The 27,909-nt window shown below is 43.7% G+C and overlaps 1 protein-coding gene across 1 annotated transcript in view; it reads left to right on the top strand.

Moving 5' to 3' along the window:
• LOC136629217 (zinc finger protein 850-like) overlaps positions 1-27,909 on the top strand; it is an 83,402-nt gene that overhangs the window by 1,151 nt on the left and 54,342 nt on the right. Inside the window, exon 4 of the mRNA XM_066605397.1 lies at positions 398-1,782. Coding sequence (XP_066461494.1) covers positions 398-1,782 — 1,385 coding nt within the window. The remainder of the gene's footprint in view (positions 1-397; positions 1,783-27,909) is intronic.

Here is a 27,909-nt window from a genome sequence, read left to right as displayed (position 1 = left end):
TGTTTTGAAATAGATGAGTGTAAAATCCATCTGTAGTCCGGATATATAATATATCTATGTGAACGAGGCCGATTCCTTCATTGTTTGCTGTCAGTACTATTGAGAGAAGAATATCTTCCCAATTTTAGAACTAAGTAAACCCTATTACTCTATCTCCTAATGAAATGTTCTCTTGCACATTGGTTGTCATGGAGATGTGGAGAGGGAGGAAGATAACACCTTGGTGTCAGAACATCAAGATCTACTGGTCCTCTCTCTGAGGTCTACTATTAGATTGTGATCTAATTGCTTATTTCTGTCTAATTACATTTTGCTATGTGACCTGTAATTTATATAGAAATGTCAATATCATTTTTCTTATGTTCAATAATGGTAAAATCAGCTTTATTCTTGGCAGGTGACGGTACCAGGAGCTCAGAGGAACGTCTGATATCTGTAGATTTTGAATTGGATGATAATGGTAGACAAGATGCATATGAAGAACCTGCCATTATCCCAAATATACCTTCAGCCCTTCATAGCAAAGATCCATCATCTAGTGCTTTTATACAGGCCCCATCCTCTGATCCATCACAGACTGTTAAGCAGAAGAAAAGTTACAGAAGAGGAGAACATCAAAGAGCTCACACAGGGGAGAAGCCATTTTCATGTTCGGAATGTGGGAAATGCTTTACTACCAAAGAATATCTTGTTATACATCAGAGAATTCACACAGGGGAGAAGCCATTTTCATGTTCGGAATGTGGGAAGTGTTTTATTCATAAAGCAAATCTTGTTGCACATCAGAGAACTCACACAGGAGAGAAGCCGTTTTTATGTTCAGAATGTGGGAAATATTTTACTAGCAAATCAAATCTTGTAACGCACCAGAAAATTCACACAGGGGAGAAGCCATTTTCATGTTCAGATTGTGGCAAAGGTTTTGCTAGCAACGCAAATCTGGTTATACATCAGAGAAGTCACACAGGAGAAAAGCCATTTTTATGTTCAGAATGTGGGAAATATTTTACTAGCAAATCAAGTTTTGTAACGCACCAGAAAATTCACACAGGGGAGAAGCCAGTTTCATGTTCAGAATGTGGCAAAGGTTTTGCTCACAAAGCAAATCTGGTTATACATCAGAGAATTCACACAGGGCAGAAGCCATTTTCATGTTCAGAATGTGGGAAGTGTTTTACTAGCAAAGCATATCTTGTCATACATCAAAGAATTCACACAGGGGAGAAGCCATTTTCATGTTCAGAATGTGACCAATGGTTTACTAGCAAACCACATCTCGTCAACCATCAGAGAATTCACACAGGGCAGAAGCCATTTTCTTGCTCAGATTGTGGCAAATGTTTTACTAGCAAATCAAATCTTGTAACACACCAGAAAATTCACACAGGGGAGAAGCCATTTTCATGTTCAGATTGTGGCAAAGGTTTTGCTCACAAAGCAAATCTGGTTAGACATGAGAGAAGTCACACAGGGGAAAAGCCATTTTCATGTTCAGAATGTGGGAAATATTTTGCTAGCAAATCAAGTTTTGTAACGCACCAGAAAATTCACACAGGGGAGAAGCCATTTTCATGTTCAGATTGTGGCAAAGGTTTTGCTCACAAAGCAAATCTGGTTAGACATCAGAGAAGTCACACAGGGGAAAAGCCATTTTCATGTTCAGAATGTGGGAAATATTTTGCTAGCAAATCAAATCTTGTAACACACCAGAAAATTCACACAGGGGAGAAGCCATTTTCATGTTCAGAATGTGGGAAATGCTTTACTACCAAAAAATATCTTGTTACACATCAGAGAATTCACACAGGGGAGCAGCCATTTTCATGTTCAGATTATGGCAAAGGTTTTGCTAGCAACGCAAATCTGGTTATACATCAGAGAAGTCACACAGGGGAAAAGCCATTTTCATGTTCAGAATGTGGGAAACATTTTACTCTGAAATCAAATCTTATTAAACATCAAAAAGGTCACACAGAAGAGAAGGCTTATTGATGTTCACTAGGAAATCACCAGTTTTTAAATATCCAAGTACTCACACAGAAAAGTGACTATTTTTTTTTTGTTAAACTCCTCTGATTAGCAAATGCTCCAAAACAAGCAAAAACTGCTACGATTGGATGTTAACTAAAGGTCATTAAGGAGTTTTTTTAGATTTGCTGTAAACAGTGCCTTTTTTTACAACCGCAACAGGGCGAAGGTTTAGAACTTCTTATTCTGGCTTTTTTCTAATAGCTATTTTACTAAGGCAGCTGCACACGACCATATTTCCGCGCAAAACACAGAGAATACAGTCCATTGATTTCACGTGACCCAGAAAATCGTGTGATTTTTCTGCGGTGTGAGATGCACAAATCTGGCATGCATATGAACGCAATTCTTTTGAATGGGGTCATTTACATGAGTGATTTTTTTTTACATCAGGGAAGTCATACAGGAGAAAAGTGTTTTTCATGTTCAGATTGTAGGAAATATTTTTACTAGCAAATCAAATCTTGTTACGCGCCTGCGTGTGGACACTGCATGTGGTACGCAGGAGAAATAAATTGAACATGCTCTATTTCTCCGCATATCATATGTGGCCCTTAATGGGCTGTTCGTATGCAGGCATTGCAAAGGGGCAGCAGAGAGGGGGAATTTGAAAAAACATAAACCACACTGCGCATGTCCCTGACGTCAGGATCCTGGGCATGCGCAAGGCCACTCACAGCCCTACGCAGTCCCTAACAGCAGAACGAAAGGTCTGCGATGCATACAATGCATGGGATACTCGCAGCGTTACATGCTTACACTCGTGTGAATGAGCCCTAAAGATAGTTTCACATGGGCGAGGGCAATATCGGGCCGTGAATCATCCATGTGAATGTCCCAGAGATGTGAGGCGTTTTCATGTGAAACAAACCTCGCATCACTGCAGGGATGAAGGGAATCGCAAAGCTCTGCCATAGCTTTCAACGGGGCGGCGCTGCTGCCGATACGCTTTGATTTGTTGCCTGCAGAGCATCGCATTGCGGTGGTATGCAGGAAAGCATTGCTCATGTGTATGACTCACAACGCACAAATCTGGTTCAGTCTTCTCGGCCGTATCAAACCGGCCTAACGGAGAAACCACGTCATACAAGAGAAAAGGCAAATAGTCTCCAGGGCAAAATGATGGGGATAAAAATAATCGAAAGGTTGTTTCCAACTGATCTCTATTTTATTTTTGGCTCCACGACCGTGAGGGATGGTTAGGAGTTCTGTTTATTTAATGGCAACATTTTGGGGTATGATAACTTATATTTTCTACCATTCAGGGCTTATTCATACGTCCGTATATTGGCCTTGTTTTCACGCCCGGCCTATATACGGTGTCTCTATCTGCAGGGAGAGGAGGCAAGCCGGGCCGGGAGCAGTGCAATAGGAGGGGTGGGGGCGGAGCTAAGTTTCAACCCACCCCCTCCCATTGGAAATAGTGGCGGAGAATGGGCGGATGCTCAGTGCACTGCTCCTCCCCCTGCAGAAAGAGACACCGTATATCTGCCGGGCGTGAAAACCTGGACGATATACGGACGTGTAAATAAGCCCTCTGTCTGTGACATAACTAACGAGTAATCTTCATTCTGCAGGTGAGTGCAGTTACTGCAATACCATTTGTTAGAGTTATATAAAAATAGCGTGAGGCAAAAGTCAGGACACACCCATTTAACTGGTGTAATAACGAAAAAAGTTTTAATTGGGAGGGAGGCTGCATTTTTTTTATGGAGATGTTTTTATATCTATTTTATCTATATCTATAATGTATTCCTGGGAAAAACTGGGCACTCCACGCCCTCTTTAGATTCTATAGATTTATATGGAGATAAGAAAAATAAATCTGGTTTTTAGAAGGTCTTACAATTAGGTGAATAGGGTCAACTACTCAAGAGCATTTGGCATCTGGTTGCTACTTTCCCTCTTACTTCCTATGGAAGCCGTAAAGGTGGTTTTAATTTTTCACACACTGCTTCTGCATTTTGCCCTACGTTCTCTTAATGACTCGGTGTAATTTGTCATGTGTTCTTCATCTGAGGTTATATTTACCTGATGTTAAGATCTGCCTATAACCAGATGTTTATTATGTCCTGAAACCTATATACTTGTGTACAATAAAAGCATTTCTCATTAAAGATAGTTAGCATTAATATGTTAGAACATTTTTATTTTTCTATCAGTTTAGCTTAGTGCTGGCTTGTTTTTTGGGGGGCAGTATGTATTTTTTTTATTGCAAGCATTTTGGGATACATGCAACTTTTTGAACCCTTTATTTTCAGGAAATGCGATATGTACTTTTTAAGCGTTTTTCCTTCACATAGTAAACCAATGTGACGTTTTTTTTGTTTTGCTTATTTTTACATTCTATTAAATTTTTTTCAATTTAAAAAAAAAAAACTTTTTAAAAACAACGATGGAGTAAAGATAATAAAGACTCATTCTGTGCAATATGATTTCACATGCAAATAGAGTTCAATATGTATCGAAAAATAAAAAAAAGTATGAAAATCTGAACTCAAAGCCTGATATTATTAAATGTGGGGGGAAAAAACTAGAAATGGGAGGAGTTATAAGAATATTAGTTTTTCCCCCAATAGAAGGACATTAAGCAGACTCGGGTTAGATGGCCTTTTTACCCCTTAGTGACCAGCCCATAATGTTTCTACATCCTAGTTAAATGCGCTTTTTATCCCCGAGGACGTAAAAACCAGCTTCCTGTGGGAATTAAAACCGCGTGGCCTATGGACATGACAGCTCCATGCTGTCAGTGCCAAGAGGTAGATGATGACAACATGGAGCTGTCATGGGGGGCCTTGGGGAGTCCCCCACCCTCCGGCAATGCAATCGGCGCAAAGATTCAGCTGCCCTCATGGATTGAATCTATGGGGCAGCTGAGATTACTCACCCTGGTCTTCCATGCCATCCTGTGGTGATTTGGTCCTCCAGCACCTGACGCCGCTTTCTCTGCATGTGTGACAGGCATCATATGTCAGCCGCATGCACAGAAGGCCATAAGCCTTGGCAAATTTGAAATCTCCTGGCTGCCAGCTCCTGAAGGTAGCCGGGAGGCAGGAGATGTCACCGGGATACTGCGGTGAGCGGTGCCCGAGTCTGTGATCGCCGTTACCCACGTCATCACTGTGCGACGGGGGATGGGGGGGAATATAAACAAAAAAAGGTGTACTGCGCATGACCGCCTGTGTGAATATGCAGTTATGCGCAGTACATTACGTGGCCGTACGCAGGGCCACAGCCAGGTTCACAGCTGGGATCTGCTGTGGGCCTCTGCAAGCAGATCCCACATCCGGCCGTATGAGCCGGGCGTTATTGAGACCGCTACCTGTAGTACGTAATTTACAAGAAGCCTTGGGAACGCTCGCCTTCCTGCAGTTCCAGGAGCAGCTTGTTGAGCGCCTTCTGTGTGAGACTGTCGCACCTCATCAAGCTTACGAAGCCTCACAGAGCACCACTTTTTACACCCCATCCCTGCCGCTGGGGTCAAGAAATAACCCCCAAAAAAGCATGGGAGGAAGAGGGGATACTATGTTTTGGCCGGAATACATCTAGCCGCTGCACAAGCTCCTATGGGAGCCCATGGCAGCGGCCGTAGGTGGGAGGGAGTTAACTTCCTCCCTCTGTTCTCCCCCCCACTCGTGCAGGCTTACCTCTCCCCCCCCCCCCCTTAGTTCTGTGCAATGGACATTGATGTTATGGACAAGAGGCGGGATGGCCCCTCCCATTGCACAGAACGAAAGGGGAGGAAGACAGGTAAGCCTGCAATGAGGAGGGAGGGGAAATGGGAGATGGCCTGGAAATGGGAGATTGCGCCGTCCTTACCAGGCTATATAAACGGGCGCACAAACGTTTGAGTTGTGCGCCCGTTCACCCAATCTTTCACTTACAACGAAGCGTATATTGGCTGGCTGTGAAAACAGCCGGCCAATATGCGCTCTTGTGAAAGAAGCCTTAGGGTGAATTCACATGAACGTATATCGGCTCGGTTTTCACGCCGAGCCGATATACGTTGTACTCGTGTGCAGGGGGGGGAGGATGGAAGAGCCTTAGAGCAGGAACAGAGCTCCCGCCCCCTCTTTGCCTCCTCTCCGCCCCTCTGCATTATTTGCAATGGGGAGAGACGGGGCGGGGGCAGGGCCAATTCGCACCACTTAGCCCCGCCCTGCCCCGCCTCTCCCCATTGCGAATAGTGCAGAGGGGCGGAGAGGAGGCAGAGAGGGGGGCGGGAGCTCAGTTCCTGCTCCTGGCTCTTCCATCCCCCCCCTGCACACGAGGACAACGTATATCGGCTCGGCGTGAAAACCGAGCCGATATACGTTCGTGTGAACGCACCCTCAGTTTGTCTTTTTTTTATCAGTAGTTCCACTACTGCGTTTGTACACAGAATACACAGAATGATGAAAAAAGGGAATTTCCCTAATTAGTTACATGCTATGTCATTTACATCTGCTAATTGTAATTAACATTGTGGTCAAAAGGTCAAGAATAAACAATAAGTAACATAATTACCGACATCTTGTTGTAAAATCTGATTAATTAGAGATTTCACACAGAAGGAGTGTCAGGACAGGCTATGTGCTCCGCAGTACAACAGTCCATGCACTACTAATCCCAACATTCTGGCCAAAAAGGTCGGGCTATCTGAGTCAAACTCAAAGGATGAGGATGATGATGATACTTATCTGGTATGCCCTAGCCCCTGGATCTGTAGTAGGTCTGGTGCAGAGTACTGGGGTAGAAAGGGTTAATATGGCCAAACACTCCATCTCTGCTTAGGGAATCTGTTAAAAATGATGTTGAAAAGGACAAATTTGGGATTTATGATGTAATGTTGGAATCTGTAACACTGTATAGATAATGATGTGATAACGTCTGGTGTGTGAACTCTTTATATTCATAGTTGGGGTCCCGTTTCACCTTCTCCATTCTTTGTAGTAACATTATACTCGTAATATGGGACGTGTAGTATCCTTGGTGAGATGTATCATTGGAAAGGTCACATGTCTAGTTCCATTATAATGCCATTGCAACGGTTAGAATACTGCATTGCAGAATCCTCATGCGTATCATTATAATATGGCCCAGGCGTTATTTTGGATCTGGTATGGTGCTGTAATTCTGACATATGGAGTCTCAATATAATATCATATTTGTTATGTTTTTATGCCTTTCCTATTTTTGTTCACCATTACTATATGGAACGTATAAGTGATGTGGCACTGTGAAATTCACACACTTGCTCAAGGTTTACTATTGGAATTAGAGATGAGCGAGCACATTCGTCCGAGCTTGATGCTCGTTCGAGTATTAGGGTACTCGAGATGTTCGTTACTCGAGACGAACACCACGCGGTACTCGAGTCAATTGCATTTCCTTCCCCGCATGTTTAGCGCCATTTTCTAGCCAATAGACATGGGGGGAAGGCATTACCACTTCCTGCTGTGACGTGCCAGCCCTCTCTTCCCCCCAGTAGTGAGTGGCTGGGCCGATCAGGTGACCGCCGGGTACTTAAACTGGTCCCGCCCGCGGCTCGCCTCAGATGCATGCTGGCAGAGGTTAGGGGAAGTGCTGCTGCTTATACAGGGAAAGTGTTAGCATAGGATCCTGTCTTCAAGAACCCCAACGGTCCTTCTTAGGGCTACTCCTCATCGTGTGCATTATAGTTGTGGCTGGCTGGAAGCACTAGTGCACCATTTATTTTTTTTAAGCATCCCGAGCTGTGCAGGCCATTTCAGCTATACTGTTCTGTGTGTGCTGTGCATAAGGCAGAGTGTAGGGACAGAGCTACTTATATAGGGAAAGTTATACAGTCCTCCTGATCCTCCATACAAGAACCACAATGGTCCTTCTTAGGGCTACATCTCACCTTGTGCATTATAGTTGTGGCTGGCTGGGAGCAGTCATGCATCCATTTTTGTATTACGCATCTAGGCCTGTTCCCAGCCTTTCAGTAATAGCTTTCTCAGCCTGCAGTGCCGTACAACCAGCTCTCACCGTGAAACTGCACTCTAATATTTCCTAGCCTACTGCAAACTACCGTTCTATGTCTGCAGTGCATTAGACAGAGGTCTCACCGGTAAACAGTACTGTAATATTTCCTGGGCCACTGCAACGTATTTCAGCTCTGCCGCTATGCAGAGCGTCTCACAATACCCTTTCCTTGGTGGGGTTGAGATAGCCACAGTTACCAGCACTATCCACTGGCTTTAGAGTCTTCTCCCACTCCATACACCCTCTCTTATCTACAAGTCTCTGCGAGCAGTAAATTACCCCTAGGTATTAGCGCAAGACAGCGGGTTAATTTTTTCAAGTCACAGCATAGAGCCTCCGCTATCTACAAGTCTATGTGTGCGCTGAATTAAGGCCCAGTTGTCAGTGCTGTACAGTGGGGTAATTTATTTGGGCCCTGCTCTATCCTTAATCCGCCATGATGAGGAGTAGCGGTAAGGGTCAAGGATGCGGATGTCCAAGTGAGGGTGTGGGCATAGGCCGAGTTTCTGGGCGTGGTAAATCACAGCCGGCTGCTGCGGGATTAGGAGAGAGGCAAGTTTCTGGGCTCCCTAGCTTCATATCACAATTTACGGGTCAACGTGGTAGACCTTTATTACAAACAGAGCAGCATGAGCAGGTCCTGTCATGGATGGAAGAAAACGCGTCCAGCAATGTGTCGACCACACAATCTTCTCCGCAGTCCACTACTCCCGGCCTAGGCACTGCAACTCTGAATCCAATGGCTGCTACTCCTCCTTCCTCCCAGCCTCGTCACTCCAGGAAAAGGAGAGACTCTGAGCAGGCAGACTCCCAGGAACTGTTCTCGGGTCCCTGCCCTAAGTCGGAAAAAACGGTTCCTCACCCGAGTTTCTTGTGACCGATGCCCAACATTTGGAAATTTCCCTGAGTCCGGGTGATGAGGCTGGGCACTTCCGGCAACTGTCTCAAGAGCTTTTTGTGGAAGAGGAGGATGAAACACAGTTGTCTGTCAGTGAGGTTGTTGTAAGGGCAGTAAGTCCAAGGGAGGTGCAGACAGAGGATTCAGAGGAAGAGCTGCTGGACGATGAGGTGACTGACCCCACCTGGCTTGCTAAGCTTCAGAGGGGGAGGCAAGTGCAGCAGCAGGACAGGGCCACTGGAAGAGGCAGTGGGGTGGTCAGGGGGAGAGACAGGGCCAGAGCAAATAATCCCCCAACTGTTTCCCACAGCACCTCCTCACAGCAAGCCTCCGTGCAGAGGGCTAGGTGTTCAGAGGTATGAATGTTTTTTAGTGAGAGCGCGGACGTCCAATGAACAGTGGTGTGCAACCTGTGCTGCACTAAGATCAGTCGGGAGCCACCACTACCAGCCTCACCACCACCAACATGCGTAGGCGTATGATGGCCAAGCACCCCACAAGGTGGAACGAAGGCCATTCATGGCCTCCGGGTAACACCACTGCCTCTTCCCTTGTGCCACAACCTGGCACACAGATCCAATCCCCCTCTCAGGATGCAAGCACAAGCACCTCCTGGCCTGCACCCAAACCCTCACCTCCATGGTCCTCCACTGCCTCCAGCAATGTCTCCCAGCAGAACGTTCACCTGTCGCTAACACAAGTGTTGGAGTGAAAGCGGGAATACGCCACCACCCACACGCATGCACAATCTTTAAACGTGCACATTGCAAAATTACTATGCCTGGAGATGATGCCATACAGGCTAGTCGAAACTGAGGCTTTCAAAAACATGAATGCAGTGGCGGTCTCCAGCCACTACAATTCTTCCTGGTGCGCCATCCCCGCCCTACACCAGCATGTCTCCTGCAACATAAACCGTGCCCCCACCAACGCTGTTACTGGGAAGGTCTACTTAACGATGGACACGTGGACAAGTGCTGGCGGGCAGGGACACTACATCTCCCTGAAGGCATATTGGGTGAACTTGGTGGAGGCTGGGACCGAGTCAGAGCCTGGAACTGCTCATGTGCTACCCACACCGAGAATAGCAGGTCCTACCTCGGCGATGGTTACTCCGTCGTATTATCACTCTTCCTCCTCTGCCACCTCCACCTCTCAATTAAGAAGTGTGAGCACATCACCAGCAGTCAGTAGCGCGCGGTGCGGCAGCACTGCGGTGGGGAAGTGTCAGCAAGCCGTGCTGAAACTAATCAGCTTAGGTGACAAGAGGCACACCACCCCCAAGCTGTTACAGGGTCTGACGGAGCAGACCGATCTCTGGCTTTCTCCAACCAGGCATGGTCGTGTGTGACAATGGCCATAACCTGGTGGCGGCTCTGCAGCTTGGCAGCCTCACACACGTGCAAAGCCTGGCCCACATGTTCAATCTGGTGGTTCAGCGGTTTCTGAAAAAGTACGCCCCCTTGTCTGACCTGCTCGGCAAGGTGCGCCACGTGAGCGTACATTTCCGCAAGTCCACCATGGATGCAGCCAGGACATTGCAACATCGCTTTCAGCTGCCAGAGCACCAACTGCTGTGCGACGTGCCCACGCGCTGGAATTCTACGCTGCACATGTTGGCCAGAGTTTATGAGCAGCGTAGAGCAATTGTAGAATACCAGCTGCAGCATAGCCGGCAGAGTGGTAGTCAGCCTCCGCAGTTCTTCACAGAGGAGTGGGCATGGATGGCCGACATCTGCCAGGTCCTCAGAAACTTTGAGGAGTCTACACAAATGGTGAGTGGCGATGTGGTCTTTATTAGCGTTACCATCCCGCTGCTTTGCCTGCTGAGAAGTTCGCTGCTAAGCTTTAAGGCTGACACTTTGTGGTTAGAACAGGAGATGGGGGATGACAGTATGTTGCTTTATAGCCAGATCACCCTCACGTCTGTATCTCAGTGCATTTTGGAGGAGGAGGATGGGTTAGAGACTGCTGGCCACACTGCAGAGGGTACCCATGGTGCTTCCCTCTCATCTGTTCAGCGTGTATGGGCTGAAGAGGAGGAGGATCATGAAATTCATCCTTCTAGTAAGGACAGCGATGTGTTGCGTACTGTGATTCTGGCACACATGGCTGACTTCATGTTAGGCTGCCTTTCCTGTGACCCTCACGTTAGATTCATTCTGGCCAACACGGATTACTGGGTGTACACCCTTCTCAACCCACTGTATAAGGAGAACCTTTCCACTCTCATTCCCGAAGAGGAAAGGAGTACGAGAGTGATGTAATACCACAGGGCCCTGGGGGAAAAAATGATGCTAATGTTCACATCTGCCAGCGCTAGCAATAGAAGACGTAGTTCAGAGGGCCAACTAGCAGGGGAGCCGTGGGGATCAAGCAGCATGTCCAGCGCAGGCAGGGGAACACTCTCCAAGGCCTTTGCCAGCTTTATGGCTCCCCAGCATGACTGTGTCACCACTCCCCAGTCAAGGCTGAGTCGGAGGGAGCACTGTAAAAAGATGGTGAGGGAGTACATAGCTGATCGTACCACCATACTCCGCGATCCCTCTGCTCCATACAACTATTGGGTGTGAAAGCTGGACACGTGGCACAAACTTTCGCTGTACACACTGAAGGTGCTGGCCTGCCCTGCCGCTAGCGTGTTATTAGAGAGGGTGTTTAGTGTTGCTGGGGGGATCATCACGGATAAGCGTACCTGCCTGTCAACTGACAGCACCGACATGCTTACACTCATTAAGATGAACAAATGCAGGATTTCCCCAGACTTCTCTTCTCCACCAGTGGAAAGCAGCGGATCATAAGATTTTTTAGCTGCAACAGGAGAAATATGCATCCTCTATCACCCCAAAAAAAGGGAGAAGTAGCTTGGTCTATCCCTCTCGGAACTTACTCCTCCTCCTCTTAAAACAGCATGTAATCATGCTGAACTGCCAATGTTTCTGCGGGCCAAAAGGCTCTGTTAAAACCAATTTTTTCGGAGGGCTGCCTCCAGGCTCTGTTGCGAATTAAGCAACAATGAGCTCTATCTTTAAAAAATGTTTATGGGTTTCACCTGCCCTCCGGGTAAACCAATTTTTTAGCGGTACACTTATATTTTTAGTACACCAATTTTTCAGGCCTTCGCTTATACTCTTGGCAAACTAATTTTTCCAGGCTTCGCCTATACTCTTGGTAAACTAGTTTTTTCTGGTGTTCGCCTATACTCTTGGTACACCAATGTTTCAGGGGTTCGCCTATACTCTTGGTACACAAATTTTTTTAGGTATTCGCCTATACTCTTGGTACACCAATGTTTCAGGGGTTCACCTATACTCTTGGTACACAATTGTTTTCAGGTGTTCGCCTATACTCTTGGTACACCAATGTTTCAGGGGTTCGCCTATACTCTTGGTACACCAATGTTTCAGGGGTTCGCCTATACTCTTGGTACACCAATGTTTCAGGGGTTCGCCTATACTCTTGGTACACAATTTTTTTTCAGGTGTTCGCCTATACTCTTGGTACACCAATGTTTCAGGGGTTTGCCTATACTCTTGGTACACCAATGTTTCAGGGGTTCGCCTATACTATTGGTACACAAATGTTTCAGGGGTTCACCTATACGCTTGCTACATAAAGGTTTGAGGGGTTCGCCTAGTCTGTGGGTACAGAAATCTTTCAATGGTTCGCGGATACACTTGCTACAGAAATGTTTGAGGAGTTCGCCTATACTCTTGCTACATAAATGTTTCAGGGATTCACCTTTACACTTGCTACAGCAAGGTTTCAGGGTTTTGCCTATACTCTTGCTACAGAAATGTTTCAGGGGTTCGCCTATACTATTGCTAGAGAAAGGTTTCAGGGTTTCGCCTATACTCTTGCTACAGAAATGTTTGGGGGGTTTGCCCATACGCTTGCTACAGAAATGTTTCAGGTGTTCGGCTATACTCTTGGTACAGAAATGTTTCAGGGTTTCGCCTATACTCTTGCTACAGAAATGTTTCAGGGGTTCGCCTATACTCTTGGTACACCAATGTTTCAAGGGTTCGACTATACTCTTGGTACACCAATGTTTCAGGGGGTTCGCCTATATTCTTGGTACACCAATGTTTCAGGGGTTCACCTAAACTCTTGGTACACAAATTTTTTAGGGGTTCGCCTATAATCCTGGTACACCAATGTTTTAGGGGTTCGCCTATACTCTTGGTACACAAATGTTTCAGGGTTTCGCCTATACTCTTGGTACACCAATGTTTCAGGGGCTCGCCCATACTCTTGGTGCACAAATGTTTCAGGGGTTCGCCTGTACACTTGCTACATAAAGGTTTGAGAGGTTTGCCTATACTGTGGGTATAGAAATGTTTAAGGGGTTGGCCGATACACTTGCTACAGAAATGTTTGAGGAGTTCGCCTATACTCTTGCTACAGAAATGATTCAGGGGTTCGCCTCCACACTTGCTACAGCAAGGTTTCAGGGTTTCGCCTATACTCTTGCTACAGAAATGTTTCAGGGGTTCGCCTATACTATTGCTACAGAAAGGTTTTAGGGTTTCGCCTATACGCTTGCTACAGAAATGTTTGAGGGGTTCGCCTATACGCTTGCTATAGAAATGTTTCAGGTGTTCGCCTATACTCTTGGTACACAAATGTTTCAGGGGTTCGCCTATACTCTTGGTACACCAATGTTTCAGGGGTTTGCCTATACTCTTGGTACAGAAATGTTTCAGGGGTTCACCTATACCCTTACTACATAAAGGTTTGAGGGGTTCGCCTATACTGTAGGTACAGAAATTTTCAGGGGTTCGCAATACACCTACTACAGAAATGTTTGAGGAGTTCGCCTGTACTCTTGCTACATAAATGTTTCAGGGGTTCGGCTTTTCCATTGCGGTGTTCAGCTGTCTGGCACATAAACAGAATAAATTGGGCAGAAGTGTGGGCAGAGGCCGAGGTCCTGGGCGGGGTGAAGCTCTGCCATGTTTGGGCACTCTCATTTCTTCATGTTTAATACTGGCCTTGGGTTTCATGGGCTCGCCTATGCTGTGGGTGCACAAAAGTTTTCAATGGCGGTGTTCAGCTGTCTGGTACAAATACACTGAATGACTTGGGTAGGGTGCAGTCGGCTTTCCCATCGTGGTGTGCAGCTGGGTCATACAAGGTAGGGGCTGGGACCGAGCCTGACCCTGGGCCCACTCATGTACTTCCCACACATAGGATGGTGGGTCCTGCCTCGGTCACGGTTTCTTGGGCTTATTATGCCACCTCCCTCTCCTGCTTGGGGTCTGGGGATCAGCACTGGTTGACATGTATTTGCTCTTGTGTTACCACAGTTATCTGAGACACTGATTTGGACCAATCTGAAGAAGTGTAACTGAATGAATGAGACGTTCACAGCAGTACTAGCATCCAAGTCCACTTTATGCCCATGATTGTAGAGGGTGTGGGCAGAGGCCGAGGTCCTGGGGGGGGGAGGGAATGCAATTGTGCCAGGTTTGGCCTGTGGAACTTCTTCATGGTACATCCAGTCTTTGGAGCAATGAAAGCAACCGTAACTGATTTAATGAGACATTCACAGGATCACTGTATACCTGTGGTAGCTACTTTTGCGACAACTCCTGCTTCAAACCAATCTTTGGTGTTAATATGCGTTGCTGCATTGTGGAGATGTGTAGAAGTGCTGGCATCTGAGTCCCCTTTATGCCAATGTTTGTGGCTCCTGACAATTTTGTGACGGAGGTGGCACTGTATTGGAATGATGATCGTACGTCAATCTATCATCATTTCTCATTAGCATTGTAGGCTATCACCCACACTTTCGAAGAGGGTCGCTGCCAGGCCCTGCCAACCCTCTGCAGTGGGTGTCTCTGGTTCCTCCCCATGCAAGACGCACTTATAAATAGACATGAGGGTGGTGTGGCTATCAAGCCAGCGTGTGGTATGAGGGCAGCTGAACGCTGCGCAGGGAAAATTTTGTGTGCACTGTGGACGCAGGCTCGTGCGGAGACTTGGACAGCAATGCCAGTATGTAACCCAGGAGAAGAGGCAGCGGTGTCATCCGCAGGCGGTGATTGGCCTTCATTGCACCTAGTGTGGTGCTTAGCTAAGATGTGCCAGCGCGTGTGCCTTGCTGCTTATGGTCGGCCCCAAGTAAATTGTTAGGGGGGTGACGCCAGGCTCTTACCCCCAATTTGGCTTATTAGTGCGACCTGGGAGCCTTAGATGCTGCCCCTGCCATCCCCTATCCATTTCTGTGGCGTTTACGTGACTTTTTGATGTTTTTTAGGTGATTCACACAACCTCCCCTATGCAGAGCATGTGTTACCTTGAAAAATGCTAGAGTCTCCCATTTACTTCAATGGGGTTCGTTACTCAAAATGAGCTCTCAAGCATTACGAAAAGCTCGACTTGAGTAACGAGCACCTTTGATACTCGCTCATCTCTACTAATGAGGTTTTTTTAAAGTTGACAGAAAAATAAACTTAAAAAAAAAGTTAGCAATCTTTTTTTACCCCGCATTCACACTGAACAATTATTGCTCAAATTTGCTGAATTCGCTTATTCGACTGAACTAATTTTGGGCGATAATTGTTATGTGTAAAGAGGCCTTATATGTCGGTCGGCACCATATGGATCTTTGGCTTTTATTTAATCCTGAATTAAGGGTGGTATCAGTCTGGTTTGGGTAACACAGGCCCCCTCGGGGTTCTCTCCGCCTCCTGCTGGCAGCTCTACTTCTGCTCCGATTAGTCTCATCTCTTCCAGAGTTATAAGAAGATCTCCAGAACCTCCAGGACGTCTTCTGGCACCGAGCCTTGGGGGGCTCTGAGGTCTGCTGGGGATTGCTGTCCTGTTGGAGGGTCCGATGCCCCCCGAGCTTCAGCCTCCTCACAGCAGACATGACGGTCTCTCCTGTGGCTTATCTATCTGGTTTTGGCCATATTGGGGTGACTTGTCTTGTGCTTCGGGTGACATCTTGGGGTTCAGGGTAGAAGACCTTCAGTGTTCAGTCCGCATCTAACAGAACAGATGGGCCCTTCAGTGCTGCGGCCACCAGATCTCGCTGCAGGGGGTTTGCAGTCATTCAGGGATTATTGACCAACTTCCTCCTCAGGGATCTTGTGCAGCCGGTGATAGCGCCCCCTTTCTGCCGTGTCCAAGTAATGCAGCACTGCTGCATGTGCATCACATGAACACGGCTCTGCTACATCCATCCTGACCCCACACATCCCTTCAGCTCACCCAGCAGTGATCACAGCCAGCACAGCAGAATATCCCCTGGTCATGTGACCCCTGACTCCTCCCACATAGTTGATCACATGACAGTGACATCATCACAGGTCCTGGAAGCTGCTGTCCGACTCTACAGCTGGAGGTCTGTGTGTCCCCTCATGTCAGGTCAGTGGGGAAGAAGAGTATTAACCCCTTCAGGACCGCTGGGGGAGGATTAACCCCTTTTGACCATCTTCCTCCTCAGGGATCTTGTGCAGCCGGTGATAGCGCCCCCTTTCTGCCGTGTCCTTATAGTGTAGCTCTGCCCCATGTAGGTCTCATGCGCGGCTCTGCTCCCTGTGCTCCTTCAGTGATGCCTGCTTACCTGTCCAGCGTCTTCTATTCGGTTCTGCGGATGTGCCGGCCGGCGCTCATGCACAGTATAGAATACGCCACGCCGTTGCTAGGTGATGGCGCTGATCTCACAACCATTGCTGCAATGATGATTGCAGGATTGATGGCTTTCATTGTCTTCAAGGAAGCCGTCCGTGGGGAGACCGCACAAAATCGATTTCCGCTTGTGGACATGAAATTGCGTATTGACATAGTCTGCTGCGGTTTTTGCAATGTAAATCCCCCCGTCTGCAGGCGGCCTTAATCAGTAGACTATTGAAGTATTTATTTCTCTACCCATCCTGTTCTGGTATTGTTTTAAGTGCAATTTAATCACACCATGTCTGTGCCTTGTTATATAGATATATGTGTGTGCGTGTATATATATGCATGCCTCTTCGGATCTATATTATCATGCCTGAGGAAGAACCCTGAGAGGCTTGAAAGCTTCCTGTAACATCATGCATTTTTGTTAGCCAATTTAAAGGTATCATATCTACAAGATTACTTGTTTTCTCTTGCTGGGAACAATCACACTTTGGCCTGAAGATACTAACCGGCAAGTAATATGGACTTCAGTTTTCGGGGTCTTAGGGAGAGGGACAATCCTATTATACAGTGACGGACCCCACTGCAGGAGACACCAAACCCAGGGTCCGGGACCCGGTAGGCCGGCTGGTGAGCATCTCATATGGCTCCATCTATAATCAGCCACCATCCTTCAATCATTATCTTTGCCATTTGTAAGTTCAGATTTCTCCCAGCACTGAAAGGCCAGGTGGCTCTGGGAGTGCAGAACTCACAGAGATAGGAATCTAGGACAGAGCCTATATTAGTGTAGTGTAGGTATAGTGGGATCAGTATATTAGCGTAGTGTAGGTGTAGTGGGATCAGTATATTAGTGTAATGTAGGTATAGTGTGATCAGTATATTAGCGTAGTGTAGGTGTAGTATGGGTGTAGTGGAATCAATATATTAGTGTAGTGTAGGTATAGTGTGATCAGCATATTAGTGTAGTGTAGGTGTAGTGGGATCAGTATATTAGTGTAGTGTAGGTGTAGTGGGATCAGTATATTAGTGTAGTGTAGGTGTAGTGGGATCAGTATATTAGTGTAATGTGATCAGTATATTAGTGTAGTGTAGGTGTAGTGGGATCAGTATATTAGTGTAGTGTAGTGGGATCAGTGTATTAGTGTAGTGTAGGTGTAGTGGGATCAGTATATTAGTGTAGTGTAGGTGTAGTGGGATCAGTATATTAGTGTAATGTGATCAGTATATTAGTGTAGTGTAGGTGTAGTGGGATCAGTATATTAGTGTAGTGTAGTGGGATCAGTGTATTAGTGTAGTGTAGGTGTAGTGGGATCAGTATATTAGTGTAGTGTAGGTGTAGTGGGATCAGTATATTAGTGTAGTGTAGGTGTAGTGGGATCAGTATATTAGTGTAGTGTAGGTGTAGTGTGATCAGTACATTAGTGTAGTGTAGGTGTAGTGGGATCAGTATATTAGCGTAGTGTAGGTGTAGTGGGATCAGTATATTAGCGTAGTGTAGGTGTAGTGGGATCAGTATATTAGTGTAGTGTAGGTGTAGTGGGATCAGTATATTAGTGTAGTGTAGGTGTAGTGGGATTAGTATATTAGTGTAGTGTAGGTGTAGTGTGATCAGTATATTAGTGTAGTGTAGGTGTAGTGGGATCAGTATATTAGTGTAGTGTAGGTGTAGTGGGATCAGTATATTAGTGTAGTGTAGGTGTAGTGGGATCAGTATATTAGTGTAGTGTAGGTGTAGTGGGATCAGTATATTAGTGTAGTGTAGGTGTAGTGGGATCAGTATATTAGTGTAGTGGGATCAGTATATTAGTGTAGTGGGATCAGTGTATTAGGGTAGTGTAGGTGTATTGTGATCAGTGTATTAGTGGAGTGTAGGTGTGGTGGGATCAGTATATTAGTGAAGGTGTAGTGGGATCAGTTTATTAGTGTAGTGTAGGAGTGGGATCAGTTTATTAGTGTAGTGTAGGTGTGGGATCAGTATATTAGTGTAGTGTAGGTGTGGGATCAGTATATTAGTGTAGTGTAGGTGTAGTGGGATCAGTATATTAGTGTAATGTGATCAGTATATTAGTGTAGTGTAGGTGTAGTGGGATCAGTATATTAGCGTAGTGTAGGTGTAGTGGGATCAGTATATTAGTGTAGTGTAGGTGTAGTGGGATCAGTATATTAGTGTAGTGTAGGTGTAGTGGGATCAGTATATTAGTGTAGTGTAGGTGTAGTGGGATCAGTATATTAGTGTAGTGTAGGTGTAGTGGGATCAGTATATTAGTGTAGTGTAGGTGTAGTGGGATCAGTATATTAGTGTAGTGTAGGTGTAGTGGGATCAGTATATTAGTGTAGTGTAGGTGTAGTGGGATCAGTATATTAGTGTAGTGTAGGTGTAGTGGGATCAGTATATTAGTGTAGTGTAGGTGTAGTGGGATCAGTATATTAGTGTAGTGTAGGTGTAATGTGATCAGTATATTAGTGTAGTGTAGGTGTAATGTGATCAGTATATTAGTGTAGTGTAGGTGTAGTGGGATCAGTACATTAGTGTAGTGTGATCAGTATATTAGTGTAGTGGGATCAGTATATTAGTGTAGTGTAGGTGTAGTGGGATCAGTATATTAGTGTAGTGTAGGTGTAGTGGGATCAGTATATTAGTATAGTGTAGGTGTAGTGGGATCAGTATATTAGTGTAGTGTAGGTATAGTGTGATCAGCATATTAGTGTAGTGTAGGTGTAGTGGGATCAGTATATTAGTGTAGTGTAGGTGTAGTGGGATCAGTATATTAGTGTAGTGTAGGTATAGTGGGATCAGTATATTAGTGTAGTGTAGGTATAGTGTGATCAGTATATTAGTGTAGTGTAGGTCTAGTGGGATCAGTGTATTAGTGTAGTGTAGGTGTAGTGGGATCAGTATATTAGTGTAGTGTAGGTGTAGTGGGATCAGTATATTAGTGTAATGTGATCAGTATATTAGTGTAGTGTAGGTGTAGTGGGATCAGTATATTAGTGTAGTGTAGGTGTAGTGGGATCAGTATATTAGTGTAGTGTAGGTGTAGTGGGATCAGTATATTAGTGTAGTGTAGGTGTAGTGGGATCAGTATATTAGTGTAGTGTAGGTGTAATGTGATCAGTATATTAGTGTAGTGTAGGTGTAGTGTGATCAGTGTATTAGTGTAGTGTAGGTGTAGTGGGATCAGTACATTAGTGTAGTGTGATCAGTATATTAGTGTAGTGTGATCAGTATATTAGTGTAGTGTAGGTGTAGTGGGATCAGTATATTAGTGTAGTGGGATCAGTATATTAGTGTAGTGTAGGTGTAGTGGGATCAGTATATTAGTGTAGTGTAGGTGTAGTGGGATCAGTATATTAGTATAGTGTAGGTGTAGTGGGATCAGTATATTAGTGTAGTGTAGGTGTAGTGGGATCAGTATATTAGTATAGTGTAGGTGTAGTGTGATCAGTATATTAGTGTAGTGTAGGTGTAGTGTGATCAGTATATTAGTGTAGTGTACGTGTAGTGGGATCAGTATATTAGTGTAGTGTAGGTGTAGTGGGATCAGTATATTAGTGTAGGTGTAGTGGGATCAGTATATTAGTGTAGGTGTAGTGGGATCAGTATATTAGTGTAGTGTAGGTGTAGTGGGATCAGTATATTAGTGTATTGTAGGTGTAATGTGATCAGTATATTAGTGTAGTGTAGGTGTAGTGGGATCAGTATATTAGTGTAGTGTAGGTGTAGAGGGATCAGTGTATTAGGATAGTATAGGTGTAGTGTGAACAGTATATTAGTGTAGTGTAGGTGTAGTGGGATCAGTATATTAGTGTAGTGTAGGTGTAGTGGGATCAGTATATTAGTGTAGTGTAGGTGTAGTGGGATCAGTATATTAGTGTAGTGTAGGTGTAGTGCGATCAGTATATTAGTGTAGGTGTAGTGTGATCTGCATATTAGTGTAGTGTAGGTGTAGTGGGATCAGTATATTAGTATAGTGTAGGTGTAGTGTGATCAGTATATTAGTGTAGTGTAGGTGTAGTGGGATCAGTATATTAGTGTAGTGTAGGTGTAGTGGGATCAGTATATTAGTGTAGTGTAGGTGTAGTGGGATCAGTATATTAGTGTAGTGTAGGTGTAGTGTGATCAGTACATTAGTGTAGTGTAGGTGTAGTGGGATCAGTATATTAGCGTAGTGTAGGTGTAGTGGGATCAGTATATTAGCGTAGTGTAGGTGTAGTGGGATCAGTATATTAGTGTAGTGTAGGTGTAGTGGGATCAGTATATTAGTGTAGTGTAGGTGTAGTGGGATTAGTATATTAGTGTAGTGTAGGTGTAGTGTGATCAGTATATTAGTGTAGTGTAGGTGTAGTGGGATCAGTATATTAGTGTAGTGTAGGTGTAGTGGGATCAGTATATTAGTGTAGTGTAGGTGTAGTGGGATCAGTATATTAGTGTAGTGTAGGTGTAGTGGGATCAGTATATTAGTGTAGTGTAGGTGTAGTGGGATCAGTATATTAGTGTAGTGGGATCAGTATATTAGTGTAGTGGGATCAGTGTATTAGGGTAGTGTAGGTGTATTGTGATCAGTGTATTAGTGGAGTGTAGGTGTGGTGGGATCAGTATATTAGTGAAGGTGTAGTGGGATCAGTTTATTAGTGTAGTGTAGGAGTGGGATCAGTTTATTAGTGTAGTGTAGGTGTGGGATCAGTATATTAGTGTAGTGTAGGTGTGGGATCAGTATATTAGTGTAGTGTAGGTGTAGTGGGATCAGTATATTAGTGTAATGTGATCAGTATATTAGTGTAGTGTAGGTGTAGTGGGATCAGTATATTAGCGTAGTGTAGGTGTAGTGGGATCAGTATATTAGTGTAGTGTAGGTGTAGTGGGATCAGTATATTAGTATAGTGTAGGTGTAGTGGGATCAGTATATTAGTGTAGTGTAGGTGTAGTGGGATCAGTATATTAGTGTAGTGTAGGTGTAGTGGGATCAGTATATTAGTGTAGTGTAGGTGTAGTGGGATCAGTATATTAGTGTAGTGTAGGTGTAGTGGGATCAGTATATTAGTGTAGTGTAGGTGTAGTGGGATCAGTATATTAGTGTAGTGTAGGTGTAGTGGGATCAGTATATTAGTGTAGTGTAGGTGTAATGTGATCAGTATATTAGTGTAGTGTAGGTGTAATGTGATCAGTATATTAGTGTAGTGTAGGTGTAGTGGGATCAGTACATTAGTGTAGTGTAGGTATAGTGTGATCAGTATATTAGTGTAGTGTAGGTGTAGTGGGATCAGTATATTAGTGTAGTGTAGGTATAGTGGGATCAGTATATTAGTGTAGTGTAGGTATAGTGTGATCAGTATATTAGTGTAGTGTAGGTCTAGTGGGATCAGTGTATTAGTGTAGTGTAGGTGTAGTGGGATCAGTATATTAGTGTAGTGTAGGTGTAGTGGGATCAGTATATTAGTGTAATGTGATCAGTATATTAGTGTAGTGTAGGTGTAGTGGGATCAGTATATTAGTGTAGTGTAGGTGTAGTGGGATCAGTATATTAGTGTAGTGTAGGTGTAGTGGGATCAGTATATTAGTGTAGTGTAGGTGTAGTGGGATCAGTATATTAGTGTAGTGTAGGTGTAATGTGATCAGTATATTAGTGTAGTGTAGGTGTAGTGTGATCAGTGTATTAGTGTAGTGTAGGTGTAGTGGGATCAGTACATTAGTGTAGTGTGATCAGTATATTAGTGTAGTGTGATCAGTATATTAGTGTAGTGTAGGTGTAGTGGGATCAGTATATTAGTGTAGTGGGATCAGTATATTAGTGTAGTGTAGGTGTAGTGGGATCAGTATATTAGTGTAGTGTAGGTGTAGTGGGATCAGTATATTAGTATAGTGTAGGTGTAGTGGGATCAGTATATTAGTGTAGTGTAGGTGTAGTGGGATCAGTATATTAGTATAGTGTAGGTGTAGTGTGATCAGTATATTAGTGTAGTGTAGGTGTAGTGTGATCAGTATATTAGTGTAGTGTACGTGTAGTGGGATCAGTATATTAGTGTAGTGTAGGTGTAGTGGGATCAGTATATTAGTGTAGGTGTAGTGGGATCAGTATATTAGTGTAGGTGTAGTGGGATCAGTATATTAGTGTAGTGTAGGTGTAGTGGGATCAGTATATTAGTGTATTGTAGGTGTAATGTGATCAGTATATTAGTGTAGTGTAGGTGTAGTGGGATCAGTATATTAGTGTAGTGTAGGTGTAGAGGGATCAGTGTATTAGGATAGTATAGGTGTAGTGTGAACAGTATATTAGTGTAGTGTAGGTGTAGTGGGATCAGTATATTAGTGTAGTGTAGGTGTAGTGGGATCAGTATATTAGTGTAGTGTAGGTGTAGTGGGATCAGTATATTAGTGTAGTGTAGGTGTAGTGCGATCAGTATATTAGTGTAGGTGTAGTGTGATCTGCATATTAGTGTAGTGTAGGTGTAGTGGGATCAGTATATTAGTATAGTGTAGGTGTAGTGTGATCAGTATATTAGTGTAGTGTAGGTGTAGTGTGATCAGTATATTAGTGTAGTGTACGTGTAGTGGGATCAGTATATTAGTGTAGTGTAGGTGTAGTGGGATCAGTATATTAGTGTAGGTGTAGTGGGATCAGTATATTAGTGTAGGTGTAGTGGGATCAGTATATTAGTGTAGTGTAGGTGTAGTGGGATCAGTATATTAGTGTATTGTAGGTGTAATGTGATCAGTATATTAGTGTAGTGTAGGTGTAGTGGGATCAGTATATTAGTGTAGTGTAGGTGTAGAGGGATCAGTGTATTAGGATAGTATAGGTGTAGTGTGAACAGTATATTAGTGTAGTGTAGGTGTAGTGGGATCAGTATATTAGTGTAGTGTAGGTGTAGTGGGATCAGTATATTAGTGTAGTGTAGGTGTAGTGGGATCAGTATATTAGTGTAGTGTAGGTGTAGTGGGATCAGTATATTAGTGTAGTGTAGGTGTAGTGGGATCAGTATATTAGTGTAATGTGATCAGTATATTAGTGTAGTGTAGGTGTAGTGGGATCAGTATATTAGCGTAGTGTAGGTGTAGTGGGATCAGTATATTAGTGTAGTGTAGGTGTAGTGGGATCAGTATATTAGTGTAGTGTAGGTGTAGTGGGATCAGTATATTAGTGTAGTGTAGGTGTAATGTGATCAGTATATTAGTGTAGTGTAGGTGTAATGTGATCAGTATATTAGTGTAGTGTAGGTGTAGTGGGATCAGTACATTAGTGTAGTGTGATCAGTATATTAGTGTAGTGTGATCAGTATATTAGTGTAGTGTAGGTGTAGTGGGATCAGTATATTAGTGTAGTGGGATCAGTATATTAGTGTAGTGTAGGTGTAGTGGGATCAGTATATTAGTATAGTGTAGGTGTAGTGGGATCAGTATATTAGTGTAGTGTAGGTGTAGTGTGATCAGTATATTAGTGTAGTGTACGTGTAGTGGGATCAGTATATTAGTGTAGTGTAGGTGTAGTGGGATCAGTATATTAGTGTAGGTGTAGTGGGATCAGTATATTAGTGTAGTGTAGGTGTAGTGGGATCAGTATATTAGTATAGTGTAGGTGTAGTGTGATCAGTATATTAGTGTAGTGTAGGTGTAGTGTGATCAGTATATTAGTGTAGTGTACGTGTAGTGGGATCAGTATATTAGTGTAGTGTAGGTGTAGTGGGATCAGTATATTAGTGTAGGTGTAGTGGGATCAGTATATTAGTGTAGGTGTAGTGGGATCAGTATATTAGTGTAGTGTAGGTGTAGAGGGATCAGTGTATGAGGATAGTATAGGTGTAGTGTGAACAGTATATTAGTGTAGTGTAGGTGTAGTGGGATCAGTATATTAGTGTAGTGTAGGTGTAGTGGGATCAGTATATTAGTGTAGTGTAGGTGTAGTGGGATCAGTATATTAGTGTAGTGTAGGTGTAGTGCGATCAGTATATTAGTGTAGGTGTAGTGTGATCTGCATATTAGTGTAGTGTAGGTGTATTGTGATCTGTATATTAGTGTAGTGTAGGTGTAGTGTGATCAGTATATTAGCTTAGTGTAGGTGTAGTGTGATCAGTATATTAGTGTAGTGTAGGTGTAGTGTGATCAGTATATTAGTGTAGTGTGTAGGTGTAGTGTGATCAGTATATTAGTGTACTGTAATCAGTATATTAGTGTAGTGTAGGTGTAGTGGGATCAGTATATTAGTGTAGTGTAGGTGCAGTGGCATCAGTATATTAGTGTAGTGTAGGTGTAGTGGGATCAGTATATTAGTGTAGTGTAGGTGTAGTGGGATCAGTATATTAGTGTAGTGTAGGTGTAGTGGGATCAGTATATTAGTGTAGTGTAGGTGTAGTGGGATCACTATATTAGTGTAGTGTAGGTGTAGTGGGATCACTATATTAGTGTAGTGTAGGTGTAGTGGGATCACTATATTAGTGTAGTGTAGGTGTAGTGGGATCACTATATTAGTGTAGTGTAGGTGTAGTGGGATCACTATATTAGTGTAGTGTAGGTGTAGTGGGATCACTATATTAGTGTAGTGTAGGTGTAGTGGGATCAGTATATTAGTGTAGTGTAGGTGTAGTGGGATCAGTGTATTAATGTAGTGTGGGTGTAGTGGGATCAGTATATTAGTGTAGTGTAGGTGCAGTAAGATCAGTATATTAGTGTAGTGCAGGTGCAGTGGGATCAGTATATCAGTGTAATGTAGGTGTAGTGGGATCAGTATATCAGTGTAGTGTAGGTGTAGTGGGATCAGTATATTAGTGTAGTGTAGGTGTAGTGGGATCAGTATATTAGTGTAGTGTAGGTGTAGTGGGATCAGTATGTTAGTGTAGTGTAATCAGTATATTAGTGTAGTGTGGGTGTAGTGGGATCAGTATATTAGTGTAGTGTAGGTGTAGTGGGATTAGTATATTAGTGTAGTGTAGGTGCAGTGGGATCAGTATATTAGTGTAGTGAGATCAGTAGATTAGTGTAGTGTAGGTGTAGTGGGATCAGTATATTAGTGAAGTGTAGGTGTAGTGGGATCAGCATATTAGTGTAGTGTAGGTGTAGTGTGATCAGCACATTAGTGTTGTGTAGGTGTAGTGTGATCAGCACATTATTGTAGTGTAGGTGTAGTGGGATCAGTATATTAATGTAGTGTAGGTGTAGTGGGATCAGTATATTAATGTAGTGTAGGTATAGTGTGATCAGTATATTAGTGTAGTGTAGGTGTAGTGGGATCAGTATATTAGTGTAGGTGTAGTGGGATCAGTATATTAGTGTAGTGTAGGTGTGGTGGGATCAGTATATTAGTGTAGTGTAGGTGTAGTGGGATCAGTATATTGTTGTGTAAGTGTAGTGGGATCAGCATATTAGTGTAGTGTAGGTGTAGTGTGATCAGTATATTAGTGTAGTATAGGTGTAGTGGGATCAGTATATTAGTGTAGTGTAGGTGTAGTGGGATCAGTATATTAGTAAAGGTGTAGTGGGATCAGTATATTAGTGTAGTGTAGGTGTAGTGGGATCAGTATATTAGTGGAGTGTAGGTGTGGTGGGATCAGTATATTAGTGGAGTGTAGGTGTAGTGGGATCAGTATATTAGTGGAGTGTAGGTGTAGTGTGATCAGTATATTAGTGTAGTGTAGGTGTAGTGTGATCAGTATATTAGTGTAGTGTAGGTGTAGTGGGATCAGTATATTAGTGTAGTGTGGGTGTAGTGGGATCAGTATATTAGTGTAGTATGGGTGTAGTGGGATCAATATATTAGTGTAGTGTAGGTGTAGTGGGATCAGTATATTAGTGTAGTGTAGGTGTAGTGGGATCAGTATATTAGTGTAGTGTAGGTGTAGTGGGATCAGTATATTAGTGTAGTGTAGGTGTAGTGGGATTAGTATATTAGTGTAGTGTAGGTGTAGTGGGATCAGTATATTAGTGTAGTGTAGGTGTAGTGGGATCAGTATATTAGTGTAGTGTAGGTGTAGTGGGATCAGTATATTAGTGTAGTGTAGGTGTAGTGGGATCAGTATATTAGTGTAGTGTAGGTGTAGTGGGATCAGTATATTAGTGTAGTGTAGGTGTAGTGGGATCAGTATATTAGTGTAGTGGGATCAGTATATTAGTGTAGTGTGATCAGTGTATTAGGGTAGTGTAGGTGTATTGTGATCAGTGTATTAGTGGAGTGTAGGTGTGGTGGGATCAGTATATTAGTGAAGGTGTAGTGGGATCAGTTTATTAGTGTAGTGTAGGAGTGGGATCAGTTTATTAGTGTAGTGTAGGTGTGGGATCAGTATATTAGTGTAGTGTAGGTGTGGGATCAGTATATCAGTGTAGTGTAGGTGTAGTGGGATCAGTATATTAGTGTAATGTGATCAGTATATTAGTGTAGTGTAGGTGTAGTGGGATCAGTATATTAGCGTAGTGTAGGTGTAGTGGGATCAGTATATTAGTGTAGTGTAGGTGTAGTGGGATCAGTATATTAGTGTAGTGTAGGTGTAGTGGGATCAGTATATTAGTGTAGTGTAGGTGTAGTGGGATCAGTATATTAGTGTAGTGTAGGTGTAGTGGGATCAGTATATTAGTGTAGTGTAGGTGTAATGTGATCAGTATATTAGTGTAGTGTAGGTGTAGTGGGGTAGTGTAGGTGTAGTGGGATCAGTATATTAGTGTAGTGGGATCAGTATATTAGTGTAGTGTAGGTGTAGTGGGATCAGTATATTAGTGTAGTGTAGGTGTAGTGGGATCAGTATATTAGTATAGTGTAGGTGTAGTGGGATCAGTATATTAGTGTAGTGTAGGTGTAGTGGGATCAGTATATTAGTATAGTGTAGGTGTAGTGTGATCAGTATATTAGTGTAGTGTAGGTGTAGTGTGATCAGTATATTAGTGTAGTGTACGTGTAGTGGGATCAGTATATTAGTGTAGTGTAGGTGTAGTGGGATCAGTATATTAGTGTAGGTGTAGTGGGATCAGTATATTAGTGTAGGTGTAGTGGGATCAGTATATTAGTGTAGTGTAGGTGTAGTGGGATCAGTATATTAGTGTATTGTAGGTGTAATGTGATCAGTATATTAGTGTAGTGTAGGTGTAGTGGGATCAGTATATTAGTGTAGTGTAGGTGTAGAGGGATCAGTGTATTAGGATAGTATAGGTGTAGTGTGAACAGTATATTAGTGTAGTGTAGGTGTAGTGGGATCAGTATATTAGTGTAGTGTAGGTGTAGTGGGATCAGTATATTAGTGTAGTGTAGGTGTAGTGGGATCAGTATATTAGTGTAGTGTAGGTGTAGTGCGATCAGTATATTAGTGTAGGTGTAGTGTGATCTGCATATTAGTGTAGTGTAGGTGTATTGTGATCTGTATATTAGTGTAGTGTAGGTGTAGTG

The sequence above is a fragment of the Eleutherodactylus coqui genome, chromosome 5 (genome assembly GCF_035609145.1).
Source record: "Eleutherodactylus coqui strain aEleCoq1 chromosome 5, aEleCoq1.hap1, whole genome shotgun sequence".
Taxonomy (NCBI): Eukaryota; Metazoa; Chordata; class Amphibia; order Anura; family Eleutherodactylidae; genus Eleutherodactylus; species Eleutherodactylus coqui.
This window is presented reverse-complemented; position numbering and strand designations above follow the sequence as displayed.